General features: G+C 28.9%; 2 protein-coding genes across 4 annotated transcripts; one reads left to right on the plus strand and one right to left on the minus strand.

Moving 5' to 3' along the window:
• Positions 1-273: 273 nt before the first annotated feature.
• Positions 274-23,004, plus strand: LOC113378817 (nuclear protein localization protein 4 homolog). Of its 3 annotated transcripts, none has more exons than XM_026619429.1 (13): positions 274-347; positions 909-1,058; positions 1,132-1,251; positions 1,597-1,748; positions 4,134-4,318; positions 4,636-4,851; positions 5,006-5,178; positions 5,869-6,022; positions 6,713-6,873; positions 20,871-21,101; positions 21,171-21,364; positions 22,438-22,593; positions 22,862-23,004. In XM_026619429.1, exons 1-13 carry the CDS (start codon positions 342-344, stop codon positions 22,866-22,868), a joined length of 1,905 nt encoding a protein of 634 aa, XP_026475214.1. In that variant the 5' UTR covers positions 274-341; the 3' UTR covers positions 22,869-23,004. The 3 variants fall into 3 exon arrangements, with proteins under 3 accessions (XP_026475214.1, XP_026475212.1, XP_026475213.1); XM_026619427.1 differs by lacking the exon at positions 274-347 and adding an exon at positions 499-568; XM_026619428.1 differs by lacking the exons at positions 274-347; positions 22,862-23,004 and adding an exon at positions 499-568 and having other exon boundaries at positions 22,438-22,597.
• LOC113378819 lies at positions 14,729-18,289 on the minus strand. The gene is made up of 2 exons (XM_026619430.1): positions 17,825-18,289; positions 14,729-16,652 (listed from the first exon to the last, which is right to left on the minus strand). Exon 2 carries the CDS (start codon positions 16,650-16,652, stop codon positions 14,838-14,840), a length of 1,815 nt encoding a protein of 604 aa, XP_026475215.1. The 5' UTR covers positions 17,825-18,289; the 3' UTR covers positions 14,729-14,837.
• Positions 23,005-23,201: the final 197 nt, after the last annotated feature.

A 23,201-nucleotide genomic window follows, 5' to 3' on the forward strand; every position in this document is an offset into this window, starting at 1 on the left:
CATGAAATGATTTGACATTAACTGAAATGTCAAAAGGTCAAAACCATGTCAAAATTTATCGGAATTTTTACGGTTGCCATAGATGGCGCCAATTTCATTAATAATAAATTTTCGAAAAAACTTTTTATGTTTAGATATTATTTTATTTTATTATAAACAAGAAAACGGTTATAAATATATCATTTTTACCAAATTCATAAATAATAAATATATACATAGAAAAATACAACAGCATTATTTACTGAAAACCGATATAAACATTATCCGTATTGTGTTTTGATGTAAAAACATAGGGAGGGCAGTTAATTAATTTATTGAATAATTTAGAATAGTTTATAACTATGAATGTGAGTAATTCAAAATATGTCCTCTTTTATATATAATAAATAAATAATTAGTGTTCTTCATGTGCTATTGAATATATCCATAATTTACATAGTCAATGATTCTGTCAATTTATGGTATACAAGGTTTAACAATAATTTTTAAATGAAAAGTTATGAGATTAATAAATTGATGTATGAAATATTATATTAATATTAAAATGTCGAAGTATAATAAGTCAATGGTAAGGAGTTAATACATTTTATTTGTGAACTGCCATAAATTGTGCAAAATAATATTTTTGCTCCGTCATTATTATCAACGGACCTGCATTTGTGCCTTTATATGCCTTATATTCGAACCTAGCGTTAAAATATTGTTTTGAATTATTCGACTATTTCTATAAAAGAGAAAAATCGTACATATTGTGAGATATTATTTTAAATAAATAAATATATTCTTTACATATTTAAAATATAACCTATAATATAAAATGTCAAAATATGAATTGGCTGAAAAACGATTTGTAAGTTAATTTATAAGATATACTGTGAGAAAATTTGAAATTTTATTTGTAATTAAAGGTGCTCAGAGTTCAGACATCGGAAGGTACAAAACGCCTTGATGTTAAACCTAATGACACTACATCTCAGCTGTTTGAAAAAATCCATGATTTATTTGAATTGAGTGGCTTTGCATTTGCTCTATATCGAGAAAAGAATAATCAAAAAGAGGTTTGAACAAATTAACTTATTCATTATATTCACGTTATATAAATATATTATTTAATATTGTTTTTTTTATTAGATTATATCAAGTAAATCTCGAACATTGACTAGCTATGACTTAAAACATGGGGACATGCTGTACTTAACACCAATAAATGGTGCCAAAATTTTTTCTCAAACTACATTAAGTAACGCAAAGGTACAAAAAACTATTATTATATATTAAGTGAGCGTAAATTCTTACAATTCTTTAAACTAATAAAACATGTTTATGTTTTGTTTCAATATTATTTCTGTGTGCAACATTATTTTTATACTTTATATAACAAATACTTTATATCAAAATATTTATGCCTTTTTAAAAAGTTTTCTTCTTCATATACATTATTAAAAAAGTATTCTTTTTACTTCTATACTGTTGCATTAAAGACAGTTGTATTACCTTTCAATTTATATATTTATTGAAATTACAATTTTTAGCAAATGCCTTATCAACATTTAGTTGAATTAATGCTATTATATTTTTCAATCTTAATGATATCAGGAAAATAATACCCCCTTTGGTGAACCAATTCATGAACCTAGCACTTCGAGTTCTTCATCACAGAATTTAAATCATGCTCCTGTTGAAGATGATGTAGATATTCAACTAACTAAAATAGATGGAAGAATTGAAAGAGGACGAGATGATAAATTGTAAGTTTTTTTTTTATAAACTTTCAAATTGTTATTAGAAAGGGTTATGTATTCTTGGTGTCTCTTTAGTTTGCAGTTACTAACTACAATTTCATTTATTATATATCGCTATCCACAAACCTGTGAGTCACCTAGGTATTTCTTAACCACTTTCTGAATCATCTATAATTACCTATAGACGGTTTAGTAGTTAAACAAATCGTACAGGATTTACTGAAACTGTTTAATTATAAGTAATATTTATATGTACTTGGTTCTTGAATCTAAATATGAATAATTATGAATGAACACTGTATTATCTATAGCAAGATGTAGTATGATCTTTAACACAACTAACATATTAGGGTTTGAGCCAGCCATCTTTTAGGTCAGTAACTCAGTCTTCGACATTTTTGACTCTTGTTTGTAGGGGCTGTCCACATGACAATGACTTATTGCCGTTTCTTTCTCCCTGTCACAACAGCTGTCCTCTATTCTTGAAATGGCTAGATCCTCAAATAATTAGAATTTACCAGAGTTGTTAATGGAATGGTTTCTTTAACGCATTGATCCCCATTGACCATATATTTAGGTGCTGTTATATATGCATTAGATGTTTGCTTTCATGTTATAATTATATTATTATAATTATAATTGTCATGTTATAAACAATCTAAAGTATATTTTGATCGTCTTTTTGATACATTTTAAGATAGAATTAGGAAAAAATTCTTATCTGACCGTTAAATCCAATTTCCAAAATTCGAGAAATGATCCAATATAAAAGTAATTTTTCGTTTATATTTATTGCGTAATAGATGTTGATTAGACCGATCGCGTTAATTGTCAGTTCCTCACGTCGAAAAAGCAAAAAAAAGTGGAAAGTCAAACTTTGATAAATATGCTTAAAATAATAATAAATTAATGCAAAAAGAAAAGACCAAAATAAACGAACAATACATCATATTCACGAAAACAACGTTCTATTATGCGATTTAATTGAATCTAATTAGTAAGTCAGTACAAAAAGATACAAAGAAAGTGTTAACCATAGGGTGATTACATAAAATCAACATATTTGATAGAGAGGGTCATATGCATTTAGTTGTTGTCCATGAATCTATGAATCGAGATGAAAAAAAGAACTGATACCAGTAATAAATGAAAAAAAATCAAATAATAAATAATAATATTAAAACTGATGCAAACAATAATGATAAATAACTTATAAAATAGAATAATCACTAATAAGTTTGCTGGTCTTGTGTGAAAAATGTTCAACATGTTGTAGTCAATAATAAATGGTAGTCCACCCGAAGGCAGGTCCCTGGTGTGAGAGCACCACAAAATCAATGATTCTAATTGCTTTCCTTGTTTATCATTGTTGTTACTGTTTCATTTCTACTTTTCAAACTTCTGCTTCCATGTTTCCTGGGACGCCCATCCTTTGTCATTCACTACCCCACATTTCATTCACTACCCCACATTTTCTCTTCTCGCGTAGGTCATCAATCATCTGCATTCTTCTTTTTTCATTCTTCTTTTTTCCGCTTTTACCTTTGACGATGTTGTGTACAAGGTATTCTTTTTGCAGAATGGGACCAATCCAGTTTCGTCTTCTCTTCAGGATCGTGTTCAGTTCTTTCAGTTCAGTTTCTCCCACCATTCTTAGTACTTCTTCCATTCCATATTGTCTACCCACATTGATAATTCTGTTGATCATGTTTTGTAGTTCGCTTTAAGACTTCGATATCACCATGAGGTCATCTGCGTAATTCACAGTAGTGATTCTTTTACCTCCAATTGAAAGATCTCCTGCTCCTTCAAGTGCCTCGTTGACGAACCAATATTCGTACAAGTTTAATGAGTTATGTTTTTGTATATATGAAATTAAAAAGAAACTGAACAAAAAATAGAACTGATGTCACTATCAATGCAAAATTTCATATGATCTGTCGCTTAGTTGGAACTGCATCCAACAGTAGTTTTGGCCATAATTAATTAAATGTAATGGTTTCGGCTTACACTACTTGTATTGCTGACTACATATACTTTGATACCCATGTCGTAATGAATGTTTATTATCTTTTATTAATGGATATATTTGAAATTTTTAAGTATGGGCGTTGAAAACGATCAAGTTACTTGTATATGGGTTAGATTTGAACATAACATATGATCATTTAATTTTGAACAATACTAACCTATGATCCTATGTATTGTTATTATATGTAGATAATAAGTGAATGATTTTAATATTTTTTTTAAAATAACTTATTATATATTGGAACTATACCTTGATTGTTTTATTTTTTAGTTTTAAATTTAATTACCAACACAAATTGAAGCTCTCAAACTATGCTTTATTAATTTCTTAAGTGTATTTTATATTAATTGAATTTCAAGGTGTCGTCACAATTCAAATGGCTGCTGTGTGCATTGCTCACCTATTGAACCATGGGATGAAGCATATTTGAAAGAGCACAAAATAAAGCATATGTCTTTTCATTCATTTATGCGTAAAATGACTTCTGGTGTTGATCGTGGAAAGTTTCTGGCCATGGATGACATTTCTTGTAGCATTAAAGTTGGTAAGAAACAATTTTTGTACAAATATTTTACTACTACTTTAATATTTTACTTACCATAATTGGAGTTCATATATAATTAGTACGGAACTTAAAAAATTATTTTTTAAAACCTGATCATTTTTACTGGATTATTAAAGATTTTCTTGAATTAAAGAAATCTACAAATAGGTACCAAACATGAAATACATAAAAGTTATAGTTAATAAATGTACATTAATTATGTGTAATGTTACATTATTATGTAACATTTGATAACATTGCAAGGCAATATTTTAATTGTTAGAAAATGTTAAAATAATGCTAGTTAAAATTTGTAGGATGTCGAGAGCATCCACCCTGGCCAAAAGGCATATGTTCAAAATGTCAACCATCTGCTCTAACTTTAAATCGTCAAACTTATCGTCATGTTGATAATGTTATGTTTGAAAATGCTGCAATAGTTGAACGATTTCTAAACTATTGGCGTTCAACTGGACACCAAAGGATTGGATTACTATATGGCATGTACGAAATGCACAATGATGTGCCGCTAGGTAAAATAAATTACAAATGTACATTGTAAATCTTGCATGAGTTTTCTTAGTTAATTTATAAAAGAAAAATTGATAGCTACTATTATCTGGATTATCAATGTCCAATGTCATCCGTGTCATGCAAGCGTTACTATTTTTCAATATTTTTTACTAGGAATAAGAGCGAGAGTTGTAGCTATATATGAACCTCCACAGGAAAGTACAAGAGATAGTGTTACTTTATATCCTGATTCAAAAGCAGAAGACCTTAAAATTTTAGCACAACAATTAGGTTTAACTGCTGTAGGCTGGATATTTACTGATCTCATTGCTGAAGATGCTTCTAAGGTAAAATAATTGGTACTAGTACAGGCATTGTTTAGTTATCCTTATTATCCTTAATTATTATGATAATTCAATAAAATTCTAACCTTAGATATTGCTCATGAGAGAAGTTAATCTTGACATTAAGCAGATATTCACTTAAAAATAAATATGATTCAAATTTAAAATATTTTGTTCAAGAGCAGTGATTGCAATGAGAAGTCACTAGCACTATGTCACATATAATAATTGAATTATACTCCAAGGTTTATAAACTTTATTTTTTAACAAGCTTAACCCTTTGAAGACGAGCGCCGCATATATGCGTTTAATTTAATGCAAATCATCAAGTTGGCCGAAGGATTTATATGTACATTTGGCGAAGGCAGTTGTTAGAGTCTGAATACAAACCAATAGCCGAGAAGCTCAATATTAATAAAACAAACTAAATAGTTAATGAACAAATAAACATTTTATTCATTATATGGAAAATATGTGTATATAAATATAAAATATATGCCCGGAATTTGAATTGGAGCGCTAAAATTTGAGTTAGAGTGCCCCAAATATGCTTTGTGGCATATGTACTGTTCACTTCGAACCGTCCCGTTCTCAAAGGGTTAACATGATCAACATTGAAACATCATGTTGTAGCTTTTAGTGATTTTTTAAAAATATATCACATAATTTAATATATATTTTTTTCTTTAATAGGGCACTGTAAAACATGTTCGAGGTATAGATAGTCATTTCTTATCTGCTCAAGAATGCATTATGGCAGGTTATTTTCAAAATGCTCATCCAAATGTGTGTAAACATGCCTCCAATAATTATTTTGGATCTAAATTTGTCACCGTTTGTATCACTGGTAAGAACTTTAGTTTGTTGGTTTTACTCGTAGACATAATTTTACCCTCTAGTGCAGTGGTTTCCAACCATTTCGTACCGCGCTCCCCCTCAATTTTTTTTAACAATCTAAGTTTATAAATACTCTGATCTTTCAGTTGAATTCAGTTATCAGACTACAAATAATATGAAAGACTGTAAAATATATAAATATGTCATAAAAATGAATATTTATTCATTAATTTTTTGTCATTTCAAGGTTTTTGCTTTATTCTTTGTTAATATTATTTTGAAAGCAGCTGTACGTCCCCCTTGCGGCAACCTCGCGCCTCCCTGAAAGGTTGCGCCCCACATTGTCCAAATATTCCACAAAAAATATAAAGAACAAATGATTTACTACTTGAAACATAGTCAAATGATAGTTCTAATGTATAAAAATGAAATTAACTTGTTTCTTGAAATGATCATGATATTGTTCAAATACAATATATTCCATTTAATAATTATTCTAACACTTGAATTACTTTTTATTATGATATGTTATTGAATTTATTGTTTGAAAGATTATTCCATATTTTTGTTCTAGTAACATTTTTCACATATGGGTATCAAGTAAAAACAGTAGAATAAGGAATGATGTTATAACAATATGTATATTACTTAACAAATAACATAAATTAGTAATGGTTAAATAATTGAAATTCTCTTTAAGGTGATAAAAGTAATCAAGTTCATATGGAAGGATACAGTGTTTCTAATCAATGTATGGCATTGGTTCGTGATAATTGCCTTATTCCAACTAAAGATGCTCCTGAATTAGGTTACGTTCGCGAGTCTTCCGATAAGCAGTATGTTCCAGATGTCTACTATAAGGTAAGTTTTTTTTTTTTTAATTTAACTGCCCATTTAAATCATCATTTAATATCTATTTCAAATATCTAAGGAAAAGGTTGTATGTTACATTGTGACTCCTATAACTTGAACTCATAGTTGTTCCTAAGTAAGAATGAATATTTCAACAATTCTTGGTTGATGATCAATTTGACTGCAACATTGGCATTTACATATATTTATTTTATTGTTTTTGCATAATAAATTTTGCATTGAAAATTTCAAATTAATCAGGGGATAGTATATTGTTGAACTCACAGGTGTGTTGTTTATGTAAAAACCAGCATTTCCTAAAATTATTGATTATCAATTTAGACTTCCAATATTGGTATCCACATATGTTTATTATTGTGCATTACTATCATATTTTTTCGGTATATGAATATAATATCTAAATAAAAGGTTGTCTATTAGACTTTCTAAATTATGTTGTCTTTTGTCTCAGATCGTATCGGGTTCATTTGGAAAGTATAGGGTTAAATTGATTCTCCGCATTTACTCGAAAGCACCAGTACTAATTTACTATCACTAATAATTTATTTATGAAGAACATTGAACAGAATTTTTACAAGACTTATAAGCGAAAAGAACATATAGAACGTAAAATATAATATATAATCGAATAGTGAAGTTCTTACTGAAAGTCAGTAATTTGGATTAAAAAATTGATCCATTGAAAAATTTTTTTTTTATTCTTAAACAGCTTTGTTATTTTAAATCACATTGTATTATCACTCCCCCAAAAGTATAACTACAATATGCTGTCCCCATTTTGACATAAAATAATAAGGTCACCTTATTATTATTATTTGTTGAATGAATACAAAACCTTACTTATAAGCTACTCAGTTAGCAATATCTTTGATTTTATACCTTCACTGATTTGGTTTCTTAATCCAAGTTAAAAGCAAATCCATCTGTTATATTACAAAAATTTCTTTGCGATTGATTAGAGCCTAGTTATGCCATTTGTGAAACAATAGCCCATATGATATAAATATAATCTATAATTTTTTTTTCACGGTATATCCATTTCATCATGCCACTTACAATGTTATTATAAGGAGTTGTTTTCGCTAATTTCATCGAATTGCATTGCATAAATAATCAGTAATATTATGGCCAGAAAACATAGATTGCCTACAATCAAAGAATGAAACAATCGATTATACATCAAAATGCTTTATTATGTATCTACCGGTTTTGACTAGCCTAAAAACAATAAACTTCAATAGATAACTATATACAATATCGCAGTTAGTTAAACCTGTGAGGAAAAATTAAATTTACCATAAATCCAATAAATGGAATTTCGAATTCAACTACATATTGAACTGAAATTTTTTCTCAGATTATATGTTTCAGAAACATAGATCAATAAATAAAAATAATTCATTTACTTCTTATATTTTTTGCTTTTTACAGTTATTCTGTCACATCCACTATAGGAATTTTCTCTCAATCCTAAATGAAAACTAGTTTTCTGCAATTTACTTTGACTTTAAACAAACTATAATTTCGTTAAAACAAAGTTAAATATTTTTAGTCTGTGACAAGATGCTGCAATCTAAATATCACACATAGATATGAAATTCATAATATACATATAGAAAGATTTTGGAATAGTTTAACAATGTTACAAGTTACTTCATCGCTGATTCACTGCAAAAAATATTATATTTTTTAAAATAAATTTATAAAGGATGCATAAAAAAATATTCGTAAATGTTGAATTAATATTAATAATTATGTCAATTGATTTGACGCAAATATTTTTCATATATGTTTACAGGCTTTGTCAGATGTGATGATAATTTGATCGCTAAGTGGCTCTCTGTGATGAAATTTGTTACAGAATCGAGCACTCGGATTATATACCCCATACGTTTATTTTAGTCATGCTTGTCGACCTAATTACTAAGGGTTTCTTACCAAATTATCATTACATTGAAACTTAACTTAATATGAATTCCATCATTAAATCATTCATCATAAGTCTTATTTGACTTAGTTGTGAATTTCTATTTTCTAGTAAAAAGAGATAAAATAATGATCTTTGCCGCTTTTAAATTAGATGTGTGTTTAAATACCTAACAAGGTTTAGATTTTAGATTAAGTACAAATGTTGTTTTGACACGGAATGATACTACATACAATTATTATCATTTAATATAATTCATATATATATATATATATATATATATATATATATATATATATACATACATAGTGTGTGTGATGCGCCAATTAATTTTTTTTTTTCGTATTCACATAATTCGAATCGAATATTAAAATATTTCGAATTCACATAATTCGAATCCAGCAAATCACGCTTAAAATATTATTTAAAGGACATTACTACGTCTGTGTAAGCATTTTGTAGTACAGCTCAAGAGACAATCTTCAACAAATAATTACAAATTTGAAAAAAAAGGATCAAAAATTGATCCAATAAAATAAACATTATTTAATATATTTGTTAACGTTTGTGGAATTAAATTTTAATGATGGTAAAAATACGTTTTCAAATTAGTTTGAATAAAATATAACCGAACAAACTTAACCTTTTACTGTAAAATGCAAATTTTTGCAATATCTGTACATATATGCATTCTACGGGTAGAATTTTTTCAATCTATTTTATCCTGAAACACTCACTACATAAAGTTAGTCTCGTACGATTCGCTTAATTCTCGATTGGTTCAAATTGGCACAACACTAAATACGATTATATATATATATATATATATATATATATATACACATACATACATACATACATACAAGTCCACATATTACACACTTAAACGTAGGCATTTATATATTTTATACATAGACAAGAGGTATTTTTATACTCGCACATACTCGGATATTTAAATAAACGTGAAAACACTACATTTTTTTGTTTTGTATTGCAATGGAACAATTTCATTACATTCATTATACATTATACGTTCAAATACATAACACTAAAATGTTAAGATATCTAATAATGTAATGCATCTTCATAGAACGTTTGATACTTGTGAATTCGGATAATATCAGTAGTGATTTATATAAATATATTCAAAATATAAAAAATACCAAACTTTTTCGATGCTTTAAGTACAATTAAAAATGTATTCGATTAGGTTTTATTTTCGTTGCTGCATAAAATTGTCATTCATAGAATATGGCTATTTATAACGTAAATGAACAGTAATGATTGCAAATTGGAAAGACGGCCCTTTGATCACTAATCCATGCCATGGATGCAAATCAAATTTATTACTAAATTTGTATATATAAATCGTATTTATATATACATACATACATAAATACATGCATATATATATATATATATATATATATATATATATATAATATGCGTCGGCTTTGTTCGTGTTACAGACATTAACTTAAAATTTAGAATTGGTTTAAAACCAATTGAAGAATTGTTCTTAAACTTCTATGTTACATTTTATACATATATTATATTATGAATACATACAATAATTAATTGTTTATTACATACAATTCTTATGTCTGAAAACCTGCTCAGTCTGCGATTATACACTTTGTAAAGTTTCAGTGCACAGTTTCATTTGAATGCTACTCTGTTTTTTATTGACAATAATTAAATGATGTTGCAAATGAGAAACTTTATATTTTTAAATCATTTTTCACACTGGAAAATATTATTTTATCCTATAATAAATGACCATATGTGCATACACACATGCATACATTCACATAATAAAAAAAATAACGTATTTCTTCAGCATAGATTTATAAATTATATATTGTAACATTCCAATAAATCTGATGCTTATTCATTAAAGATTATTATCAACTAAATTAAAATGTTAATTTTTAATTTGTTGATAAAATTTATTCAAAAATATTTTTTCGCGTTCAACCCAATGAAAATGAAATGAATTTAAAAAAAAAATCTGAAATAAAATGGATCACACAAGAATTCTGTTTCATGCTAATATGATGGTAATTTATATATGTATATATCCAATTTATTAAACAAATTTCCTTTTTTTTTCTTTTATGCACATGAAGTTCAAGAATTCAGATTAACAGTTTAAATAATATTATATGGCGGGTTTACTATGTAGGCGATATTTCTATAAACTATTACATTTTAATGTTTGTAAGGCACAGGACAGATATTTTGTTAGCAACAAAGTATCCAATAAACAGTTTAATATTTAGATATAATATAGAATTACGGATTTTCATAATATATCCTGATCTACCGTATGTAAAATATAACTGATTTATGTTTAAAATTGATTAGGTAACGTTAGCTTCACTTATAATTTAATTTCAATTTTCGGTTTTACTTGTCTGCACCCTTAGCTTTGACTAAACTTGAAATTATTTCGATTGTAAATCTATCTTAGTTTAGAACAAAATATTTAATCTAGTGTTAAACGTCATTTTTGGTCATACATTCGATTTTGTAATTTATGCGATTCTAATATTAAGTGTATTAAATTAAAACATAATATTCGTAATTTCATTACTAATTATACAAACAAAAACAGTTAAAACAATTTCTTTACAAGATAAACAATAAAGAATTATAATTAGATGGTAAATGAAATTTGTAACTTAACTATGCTCTTTCCTTCAAACCTTTTCCGTTTTATTTTAATTACGAAAAATGTTTTCTTTTACAAAATAAAAATTACATGTAATTAAAGCTTAACTTAAATACGCGACATTAGTTAATAACATTACGTGCAAAAAATGTAATTCAAGTGCACGTTTTCAATTGAAATAAGAATTCGAATTACGCATAGAAAATAATCGCAATAATATATAGGAAAAAAATATTTACAAGTTCCAGTTAAACTGGCCTAGAAATAAATTGACTTAATACGGAAAATGGTGTGTTTTATAACTCAGAAATGATTTATCTGACTGGTTGATTTAGTAAAAAAATCATTATTTCATTTATTCGATAGCTGCTTTCAAAATACTAGGAGCAAGTAGTACGGAAATGCATGAAATAATTAAGCTTATTTACATATTAATCGTTTATATTATCAATATAACACCCATCTTTATATTATCTCTTGTTACATATTCGCACTAGAGTATGACATTTATAGATTTTTTTTATCTCTTACATATCTATTTTTTTTAAACTTCTGCTTATTGTTAAGCAACTATACCGATTAAACTAGAATTGAAAAAAAGTCTAGAATAAGCGACGATTTTTCAATTACGCACTCATTCAGACCGATTTGTATGATATTAGAGAACTAGCACATGGTGACTTCAAACAATGTCAATAGCATGATATAATATCAGTTTAATTTCATATTGTTTATAGATATTTAACAACAAGTTCTCCATTGTGCGCGCCTCGATATTTATTAATTTTCATATTCGCTTCGTTTTTTAACGAAGTCATAAATATGATTTTTTTATATTCGGCATTTCTCGCTACGTTATTAAAATATAATAAGTTTTGTTAATCTACATATCACCAGAGAAGAGAAACATTTAGTACGGGCATGTACAGCTATAGACTATCAATTAATTCATAGACAAAAAAGCTATTAAGCATCCGATAAAACTACTACTTAGTTTAGACACTTTTAAAATCACGGTTTCAAGCAACATTTACTTTGGTAATTTGTATATATTATTTGTATTTTATATAATAAAATATATTATATTTTTCATCGTGTACATACTATTTTTATTTATATAGAATTTGTAATAAAACAACTTCATCCATAGCTTAAATTCATGTACATGTAAATATATATATATATATATATATATATATATATATATACACATACACACACACGTATATATAAATATATATATTTGTGTATATATTGTATGTTTTAATACGTTCAACATTAAACTAATAATCGTATTTTTTTTATCAGTTTTATATTGCATTTAATCTTTATCGAATCCATCAGTTTTAAATTATAGCAATGGATGTGTTTTGCGCGAACTTTCATTTGCTCCGTAGTAGTAAATATATTACACTTCTTTATTCAAAATTCAGTAAAACTATGTGTATCTCTTAACTAATTACTTGGGATTAAATCATAACCTAATTACGTACATCGATTACTAAACTCTGAAAATATATATAGATTTGCGCCAAACACAACGTACTTATGTTAACCTGAGATTTAAACTACTATTTGATTTTCAGTTTTCTAATCGCGTAGAAAACTTCATATTTTTCATCGTTATAAACATAAACGTCCGACCGGAATAATAAATGCATACTTGCAACCGCCCAAAACATTTAAATAAACAATCGTTTGAAAATTTCGTAAATACAAACTCTTATCACATTTTATCTTAAGCCACTCGTTTTTGAAATCAAATATTTCTTAGGGACTAAAGTTAAAGAAAATCGGAACTAAAATTAGAAAAAAAAGCCCATAATTTTGGCGACTCTATTGCTCATAAAAAGAATTGTTATAGTCTCTATTTTTGTGATGTCATATAATTCAAATTCAATTAATGAAACTAAAAATGATATTTCGAAAATCTTTTAGGAAATTTCTAGGAAGTTATTCGGTATCCTCTGTCGAAATAAATGAAAAATAAAAATATCTAAATTGGTACGTGGTCGCCCAAGAAAATTTACTTCATATGCGAGGACATTTACGAAAGATGTTACCGATCATCGTGTGCTTCGAATTAATTTTTAATTTATATATTTATAAAACTAACCGCTTCCCGCTTTTATCAAAGTATATAAAAATCAATCGATCCTCTGTTTTCTAATAAATTAAATGTACGTATAATATTTTTCTCTATATTTACAAATATATTTTTGTCTATATAATAAAAAAATATGGTATTTTCGTATTTCGTTATTTGTTTTTGACCGCGCCCGTGCTATAAATTCATAATTAAGATCTAAAGACAAACAAAAAAACATCCGATTTTTTTCCATTTCGTTGGAATCTCGTTTCATTTTATCGTTCAAAATAAGCGCATTTTTTGCGGATTTAATCCGCATGATTAAAAGTATTAACATAGTCTATTTTTTTAACTTCGATTAACAATAATAAAATATATGCTTTTCTATCAACACACTCCCACATTTGCCATTAATAGAGATACAAATATAGACATAACGTCTTGTTTATATTATATATATATATATATATATATATATATATATATATATATATATAATAAACGACACAGACTTTCTTTATTTATAATATACTTAAATGAAATATCGAGTTAACTCTATTTGTTTGAAATGATACCATACTACAAATTTTCTTATTTGTGATTTTATCATCTTAAATGCAATGTTTACGAAATCATATGCTTAAAATTTGACTTTAATAAGTGATCCCCAGTACATTACGTTTAGATATATATATTTTTTAAGATACATGTAGTAATAACGATATGTCGGGAAACCGAAATGGGAATGAACTTTAAAATCGCTTGAATATGTTTTTAACCCTGCTAACAACGTTTTCTGAAAATTATTCAAGTCATGCTATGATAATTATTTATTTATACATGCGCACGACTAGCGCCTGTTACGATCATCTTAATATTTAAAAATAAAATGAAATGTCTAACTTTATATCCAAAACGTATTGATAATGTGATCCATTTGTTGAACTTCAAACTATAAGGATCTGTAGCATATTTATGCACACACATACATACAAACATATACACGCATACGCACGCACATATATATATATATATATATATACATACGTACACACACACACACATATATATATATATATATATATATATATACATACATACATACATACAATTGACGGAATAAGAATATATACATTTAATAAGATCTTACGTTTGAAATATAATTAGATAAAGTTAATTGAAAAGATAAAAGAATGTTTGCCGTATATTTATCTTACTTGATTCCCAAAACGCAATGGTTCATCAATGGCGGAACACCGTGATCAGTTAAGTTTTCCGCAACTTGCTATAACTACACTGCTTTGAGGCTTTCCTGCCGAATCACCAGACTGACTTATCCTCTCAACTAAATCCAGACCTTCGACAACGAATGCGAAAATACCAGTAAATCCGCGCATTTCCCTGAGAATGATTCTGAATTGCGATCCGACTAGCCCGAGATTATCGTGCCTCTTCTGTGATCTCCGCATTCCTACGCTGCCTCGTATGGCTAAAATTTTAGTGTCATCGGGCATGAAAAAGCCCTCCTCGAATACTGATCGTCCTCCTCGTCCATTGTTCAACTCGAAATCACCCGTTATTATGCTTTCATTTTCCCAACATTGGAACACATTGCAACCTTTATATCCGATTCCTAAATCACCTGTGCAAAGTAGGCTGAAATTTTTCGCCATTTTTGGAGCGACATCCGAACGAACTTCTATTAATATCCGTCCAAAAGGAGTACCGTTTATTTCGATGTTAAAGTAGAATATTGGATATGCGTGTGAAGGGTTTCGAATCATGGGCTGTTGAGGCGAGTGGATTGGTTGAAGTTGTTGCTGTTGAGCTCCGTTTGGAGAAACTAAAGAACTTTGAGACGAATGCACTTGTTCATGAAGATAGTGACTTCCCGGTTTGTTGGTGGTCTCAGGAAAACCGATACTTTGGGTGTTACTAGTCGCGCTTTTCAGCGCTTGCAGATGAGCTGCAGCCGCCATAGCGTTATCTGTGCCGTGGTAGTTATTCGCAGTTGTGGGCTTTGGCGATTGTGCAGATGGCAGCTGCAGCATCTGAGGCATAGAATACTCTGAGTTACCATTTTGGCAAACTTGTTTTGACGATAGATAATGCCTCGAATATAACTGCGACATACAATAATTTGCTAAGAGCAAAATAGGATTTGGTCCGTTCGGATCACAATGCGGTCCATTTGTTAAACCACTTATGTCGTTATTATGAATCGAACTTAGAGCTTGTTTGAGGAGTTCGAAATCGAACAAAACTGCAGAATGTCTTATGAGATCATCCAATTTACATTGGAGATACATATCTTGGTATCTTGCTTGTAAACGGTGCCGTTCTGTACTGAGATCAGACAAGAGTCTGTACAAATCAGCTGGGCTTTGGGTTTCGGCTAAATTAAGATACATCTTCGCTTTTCCTAGCCCATCTCTTGCGTCCGCTAATTCGTAGCTTGGTGTGTGGTTCACTAGGTCGGTCTCGACCTTAGTCTTGAGGGTCGTACAGGCGTCGAGAATTTTCAATAGAAAATCGCGTTGTTTCAGAACCAAGTGCTGCATATCTGCAAGCATTTTGTGCATGGTTGCGAGCTCAGCTTGCGCATCTGCTCGCAGCACTTCTTTGGCCTCCGCATGAGGTTTTACCTGGTGGCCCGAATGTTCTGGTGCAGTGGCGCAAGCTCTGCAGGTTTGTCCTTGGCAGCTCAGACACCAAAGCGTGTAAGGCATGGCGTGCGTATGACAATTTTCGGATGGGGTATTGTTCGATTTCATTTTGGGCGCGTGCGGTTTATTCTCTTTCGTCGAATGCATCGACAGCGTGCTCAAATTCTGAGTGAGCGCCAGAACGGCGGTATAAGTAGGCATATTGTCTGGTTTATCATCCGTTCGCTTCCAACAATGCATGCAGTACAATTCGCGCCCTTTCAATAACACCGTGTTGATGCATTTTAAGCAAAAATGGTGTCTGCAAGCCAGCAACTTCGGAATTTGGTCAGTTTCGTTGAACGGCAAATTGCAGCAATTGCACAGCGTCAGATCTTCGAGTTCGGATAGACCGCCACCGGCGGACTCCATCTGGACCAAATAGAGATGACGATGAATTAAAAATGCTTTCTAATGCTAGTGCTAGATCTCAATGAATCTATTTCAAGTCAATCGCCATTTCAAAGTTTAAAAAATTATTCAGTTCTCGAGCAAAATGATGAAAGTAAAAAACATTAATAATAAAAAAAATCTTAAAAAACGTATTTCACGATTTTCGAGAATTGTTTATTTCTATAAATAATTACTTTTTTATTATCCATAAGATTCATTATTTTATGCCATAGTTATAAAGCCAAGAGTAATTAAGCATTAATTAATAATTATGCAATAAACCTCCTTTGTCCAATTTTCCACAATTTATCCATGCACGTCTTTAAACGTAAAATTTTCTTTTCAATACGAGTAATTATATTAATCCAACTTCCTCATATTTTAAAACTTATGTTATCAGAGTAGAAACAGATTTTTCGGCAAAGCGTCAATTCTTATGGTAAAATGATATATTTCCGTTGCTACGTAATAATTCATCGGTTAGTTAAACCCATAAATAAAGTTATTTATAATATGTATTTTCTAGTTATACCTGGCTCTGTTTAAACAAATTTCTAGGTGTTTTTGCCAAACTCGAAATCTATCAGTTCTAGTTGAAACGCTATATTGAGATTAAAAAATAATAAACCATTATAAATATGTTTGCAAATGCTATATTATGCGTTTATCTTTATGTTATGTTTGATTCGTGCGATCGGGAATTTCCGGTGTATGGGTCGATACGAAGTTTTATTATTGTAGATCGCGATTATATTATTATTATTATTGATAAAAATTAATTGGTAAAAACAATCAGAAATACCACATATTATATGAACAAACAAAAATTGTTTACATGCTGAAATAACTTCAAACATAATGCGCCCTCATATTTCGCAACAAGTGTGAGTCTTTGTCTCGGCTGTCACATACGTCATTCATATAGAATCAATAAAGGTCTTGTAAACTGTTGAAATATCTCAACTAGGCATACGGTAACTAAATAATTAGATATTACGATACCTATTGCCGACAATAGAAATGAAATTTACTCTTCTTGGTGTCCTTATCTACTGTTATTGTAAAAAAACTCGATTTAATGCACATTTATGTTGACATATATTGAATGACAAGATGACATTTAGTAACAGTTTTTTACAATTTATGCCTACCGTTTCTTTCACCTAGGCGTCACTGTAGTATGTCACACATTTGTGTTTTTATATAAATTATTTACACCAACTCGATTGTGTTTTTCGTATGACGACAACGACATGAACAGAATTTTTTATACTTATGTTTAAAAACGATATTACTGTATGCTATTATCACGGTTCTTGAAGCATTATGATTTTCTATTTTTTTGCTCCATTGCACCGCACTGTTATTTTATTTCAAAACTAACTAAATAAATTTTTACGAATTAAAACAAAATCGATGTGTTCTGCCACATCATTTTACTTTTTGTGTACAGGCGCCGCCATGTTGTTTCAACTATTGTCTTTGAAGGCGAGAGATGGAATTTTTGTCAGTTTTTATTTTATTAGAAAGTTTCCACGAAGAGTTATATTGAATTTTCAACGTTTGTTAATGATAAATATTTAGCAGTCGGATATTGTTATTGTCGCTGACATTCCTGCCATCAAACTAAACTTATTTATACTTGACATTGAAGTTAAAGTTCAATGTTAATACAGGCGCCATCTGCACAATTTCAGATCTATAATTGCATTTGAAACATTATCTTTTATATGAAATTTTTAACTTTCTTAACTTTGTTATAATAATTTTCTATTTTTTATTCTAAATAACATCATCCAATATCAGTTTTATTACATTTTCTTCCGCCAGATAAAAATGATAAAGAAAGACGTTATTTAGGCTGCTTCCGTTACTGGTGTTATCCCTTGATCTCGTAAGTTTTATATTTATACAAAAAGTCCTATTAAGAAAAAAATGCTTATTTCTACCATTTAGATTTTTAGTATAGTATGTATATTACATTCTGACATATTTTCGGCAGAGCTGAACTGATTTTGGTGATTTAAAAATATTTGTTTACGCTAACAATGAGCAGAGTTCAACGATTTTTAATAATGACAGGTTTGGAGTTACAGGGATAAAAGTCCTAAAAACGGCTATTTTGGAGGCAAAAATACTAATTTTACAAGTGTGGGGCGAAAATACTTTTAATGTGACACGATGTGATTTGCATAATTACTATTATTTTTTATTCATTTATTTATATGGCTTCAACCGTAAGGTTGCACAATTACTAAATTTTCATATTTTCACAGCTGTAAATTTACGCAAACTGTTATCAATTATTAATGATATTTATGAATAATGATTTCTATATAAATTTTTAAAACATGTATATCCTTTCTCATTAAATTTTGAGCTTCGTATAATAAATGCATTAGATTGTCCGCATTCTCTATGTAATTTTTTTTATCAATCTGCATATTTTAATCTTTCAAGTTTTTTATATAAGGTAGAACGGGGCGGGTAAAAAGGTCCATCACCGGTATTTCAAAAACCAGTGAAGTAGGAATTTTTTAACAATTTTTGAAAATACACTTTAATAAAATTTTAAAGTATATGTTATTCAATTCTTTTATAAAACGTATTGTTAATTTTAAGTTAGATTTAAAGGTTTTTTTATATAACCGCTAAAAGGTGGTTAGGTAAAAAGGACCAATTGAACCCTTAGCCTGACAAAGGTGTAAACAATAAAAAATTAAAAACGAGTTGTGTGTGGCATCGTGCCTTAAGGCAAATTGCTGGAACTTCCCGCAGCGTAACAAAATGTTCAAGGAATATTCAATGTTTTTAAATAGATTATTATAAATACTGTAACATTGTCTATATAAATATAATTCTTATAAATGAATATTAAACTGAATTACCAAGTTAAAATTATTTATTTAAAGTATATGATTGAGCTTTAGAACTTAAGCCAGAATTAAAATTAAAATCTGAATTATTTTCAATATACAAAAAAAATTTTTTGAAAAATTTTTGAAGTTTATTGAATTATTAAAAAACGGATGCTATACCTGCCTTTGCCAAAATCTAATCACCAATTTTCCTCATCATTACGGATTGAATGTTTTTCGGATCATTCAAATCGGATGCTCCGTTCTCTCAAAAACTCAATTTCTATTTTATTCACTCTTTGCTCCGTAACGGCTGGACCTGCATTTGCCAAAAACTAATCAGCACATCATTCCTATCAATAAGAATCGAATGTTTTTTGTACGATTCAAATCGGTTGATCCGTGCGCCCGAAAACGTGGATAAAAAATTTCGGATACACAAAACACACACACAGCCATTTGTCTGTGGTATGCCAAAATGTTCAGAAACCTCTGAAACGTGAAGATATGCAAAAAATTTTAATTTCGATTTTCCCCATTACTATAACTTACCCTACGGGAAGTTAATAAAAATGTAAATTAAGTTAAAAAAGTAATTTTACAAGATATAAATTTAATAAATAGTTATTCCAACTCTGCTGATGAATATCTCTGACGAAATACCAGATCAAGGTTATTTACAAAGTTGTTTGTACAAAATGCACATGAGAAATTTGAACTCGAAATTTATTGAAGATTTTTCATACATGGTATTTATATTTGATACAGCAATCATTAAACATTAATTATATCAATAATGTAACTAATAAACTAACTAGTGAGTTGCCTATGTAGGTGAAAATCTCAGTCCTTTTTTGAAACAATATTAGTTATTTTGTGATGCGCGACTGTAGAGCTAAATTTGCAAGTGTTTCAAAAGATAAGCTGATAGATTAAACTGATTTGACTACCCCATGGTTAAGTTACCAAAGACATTTATGTGATTTTAATACAGGAATCCTGAGTACCCAAACTCGTGAAAATAAGAATGTAATCTTATTTTTTGTAGGATGTTTTGATTATAAGTTAAGAAATCATTTCTTAACTATTGTAAATCAAAGCAATTTTTATTATATTTATATTAAAAGTTTGCTCAACAGTTAATTTTGCAATTTTTCTGTCAAGGAATATTATCCGATTGAGTGAGAATGTATATTGAGAAAAAGTTAATTTTGTTTTAAAAGTGCAAAGATTTTGTGTATTACATATTACATAATGTTTTTTTCAGCTTCGAATTATGTTTGAAAATATAAATTATTTTATACTTTGTTAAGGTCTTAAAAATAATTGTGTTCTACAGGAGAAAGATTGTTATGGCAACGAAGTATTGCGCCTAGCTAGACCCCTACCTGTTGAATACTTGCTAGTTGATGTGCCTACTTCAACTCCCTTGGTGCCTCAGTTCACGTTCAATACTTTACCGGATAAAATTGAATTTCCAATTGAAAATCGAATGTTGGATGGTCATTTGCAAGATTTTAACGCTATTGTTCAATATTTCAACCAGTTTACAACAAATGAATTTTTAGAGGTAACTGAAAATGCAATAATAAATAAATAAATTAGACATTGCGCAATCTCGATATTTTCAAATCCTTAGGCCATGTCCGATTTTCATCTGTTGTTGTATATTACTACAATGGATATGCTACCGTTAGGTTCTTGCATTGGACCTCTGCTCACAGCTATTCGCACAAATAATCGGCAACTAGCACAAGAATGGAGTACCTCTGAACATTGGGCGACAATGGAACAACTTATAGCAGCCAGCGGAAACTCTCCACCTAACAGCAGGTTTATTTTTTAAATCGGTATCAGTAAATAAGTTAGTTTTGCCACAATAAAGTATTTGTTATGATACTAATTTTATGAGGAATTGACAAAATTGCACATTTGTGCAAAACAGCATAAAAAATTATTTTAATCTTTATTATTATTCAAATAAGATCTGATTTTTTTATTTGAACTTTGATTCGAAATTATTTATTTAGTTTTGATTTTAGTCATCAATTAGTATGGAAAGATATCAAACGAAAAATATCTTTAATTTTTTTTTTTCAATTTCCAAACAATATTTGATTTGAGCTTTCTTACCACTGTAATTGTTCAAGCACGTCGGCGGTCGCTGGCGTTCCTGGTCTATAGCTTATTATCGAACTTGAATTTTAACTATATATTTGCTAAAAGCAATGCTTTAAATAGGGGAGAGGCAACGAACTTGATTGATTTGCACAATTTATAAATAATATGTGCAGTTCACTCTTGTATAAAAACAGATTTCAGTTTTTATAATTAGTTAACTGCTTACAAATGCTGTTAATTCACGTAAACTGTAATTTAAGTAATTATTAATGAATGCAGAAAATGTGTAATTTTTAATATGACAGTTATTTTACATGATGTTGGGTTCCCAGGGAAAACTCACAACCTTGCTAATTAGAATCTTTAAAATAAATCCGTTTTTACTACTATTTATAGATACTTAAGTAATATGCCAAGATATAGTATTTTTTTTTCGGATAAATGGTTTGCATTTTGACCACCAATTTTTTTATACTTAAGTCGCCATAATCATTATATGCTGATACCCAACAATTTTTATTACGTATTACATATAATTTTAATCTGAAGCGGGTAAAACCTCCCCCACCATTCTGTTTTAAAAGACCCATTGCGCATTGAGTATGGAAATGCTAAGTTACAAATAATTTAAATTTTCAATTAGTTACAGGTAATTCTAGAAGTATGAAGTAAAAATTCAGTTGGAGGAAACACATGAAAATAATTTCAACAGATTGGATTTTCTCTATGTTTCTAGTATTACTGTGATGTAAAAGTATTTATAACAAAAAATTAAAATATTTTAGACCAAGTAGTATGACTGGAGGGCCAACTTCGGCCTCAGCTAATGCAGGCACAGGACCAGTAACAGCTGGAGATGTTGGACGACCTTGGACTTGCCCCCATTGTACCTATATTAATCCGGCAGATATGGCTGCTTGTGACATGTGCAGTTTACCAAGGTAAACATCGTTTTCAGAAGTATATATATATATATATATATATATATATATATATATATATATATATACACACACAGTGGTACCCCACATAAGAGTTTATAGGTTAACTCATTCCATAAATACGCTCATATCTCAAAGAATTTTTACCCATGTAATACATGAAAATGGCATTAATTTGTTCAATCACTATTGTTTTTTTGAATATCAAAATTTAATTTACTATTTATTAATTTAATTAATAATGTATAACACGTTGATCTTTTTCCAGGATGTGAGCTTATGACTTATTTGTAAAACCAATTGTGATTAAAATTTAAAGTTGAGTGCTTTTCCATGGATGGTTGAATGTTTACTGAAATCTTTAGCATATGAAATGAGATGATGAAAACAACAAGGTTTGTTGTAAATACCTCACATTTTTTAAATGATTTGTACTCACTTTTTATTAAGATCTACTTTGATGTACTGTACAAGCTTGTTACTATTAAGTTTTTTCATAATAGTTATGTATGTACACAATGAAGAATTTAAAAATAAAATACAGTTGAAAGTAAAAATGTTTATGAAAACACTTTTTATTTGTAAAATAATATTGTTTTAGTTGGCAG

Source organism: Ctenocephalides felis, unplaced genomic scaffold (assembly GCF_003426905.1).
Source record: "Ctenocephalides felis isolate EL2017-DRISC unplaced genomic scaffold, ASM342690v1 CF-g0.4_SCAFFOLD_01886, whole genome shotgun sequence".
Classification (NCBI taxonomy): Eukaryota; Metazoa; Arthropoda; class Insecta; order Siphonaptera; family Pulicidae; genus Ctenocephalides; species Ctenocephalides felis.

Bases quoted from the DNA above. Each gene is read 5' to 3' on its own strand.
- LOC113378817 (XM_026619427.1), top strand. From the start codon at position 521: ATGAAATATTATATTAATATTAAAATGTCGAAGTATAATAAGTCAATG. The intron at 6,023-6,712 runs GTAAGAACTTTA...ATTCTCTTTAAG, and splicing joins TGTCACCGTTTGTATCACTG to GTGATAAAAGTAATCAAGTT. The intron at 21,102-21,170 runs GTAACTGAAAAT...TCAAATCCTTAG, and splicing joins CAACAAATGAATTTTTAGAG to GCCATGTCCGATTTTCATCT.
- LOC113378819 (XM_026619430.1), bottom strand. From the start codon at position 16,652: ATGGAGTCCGCCGGTGGCGGTCTATCCGAACTCGAAGATCTGACGCTG.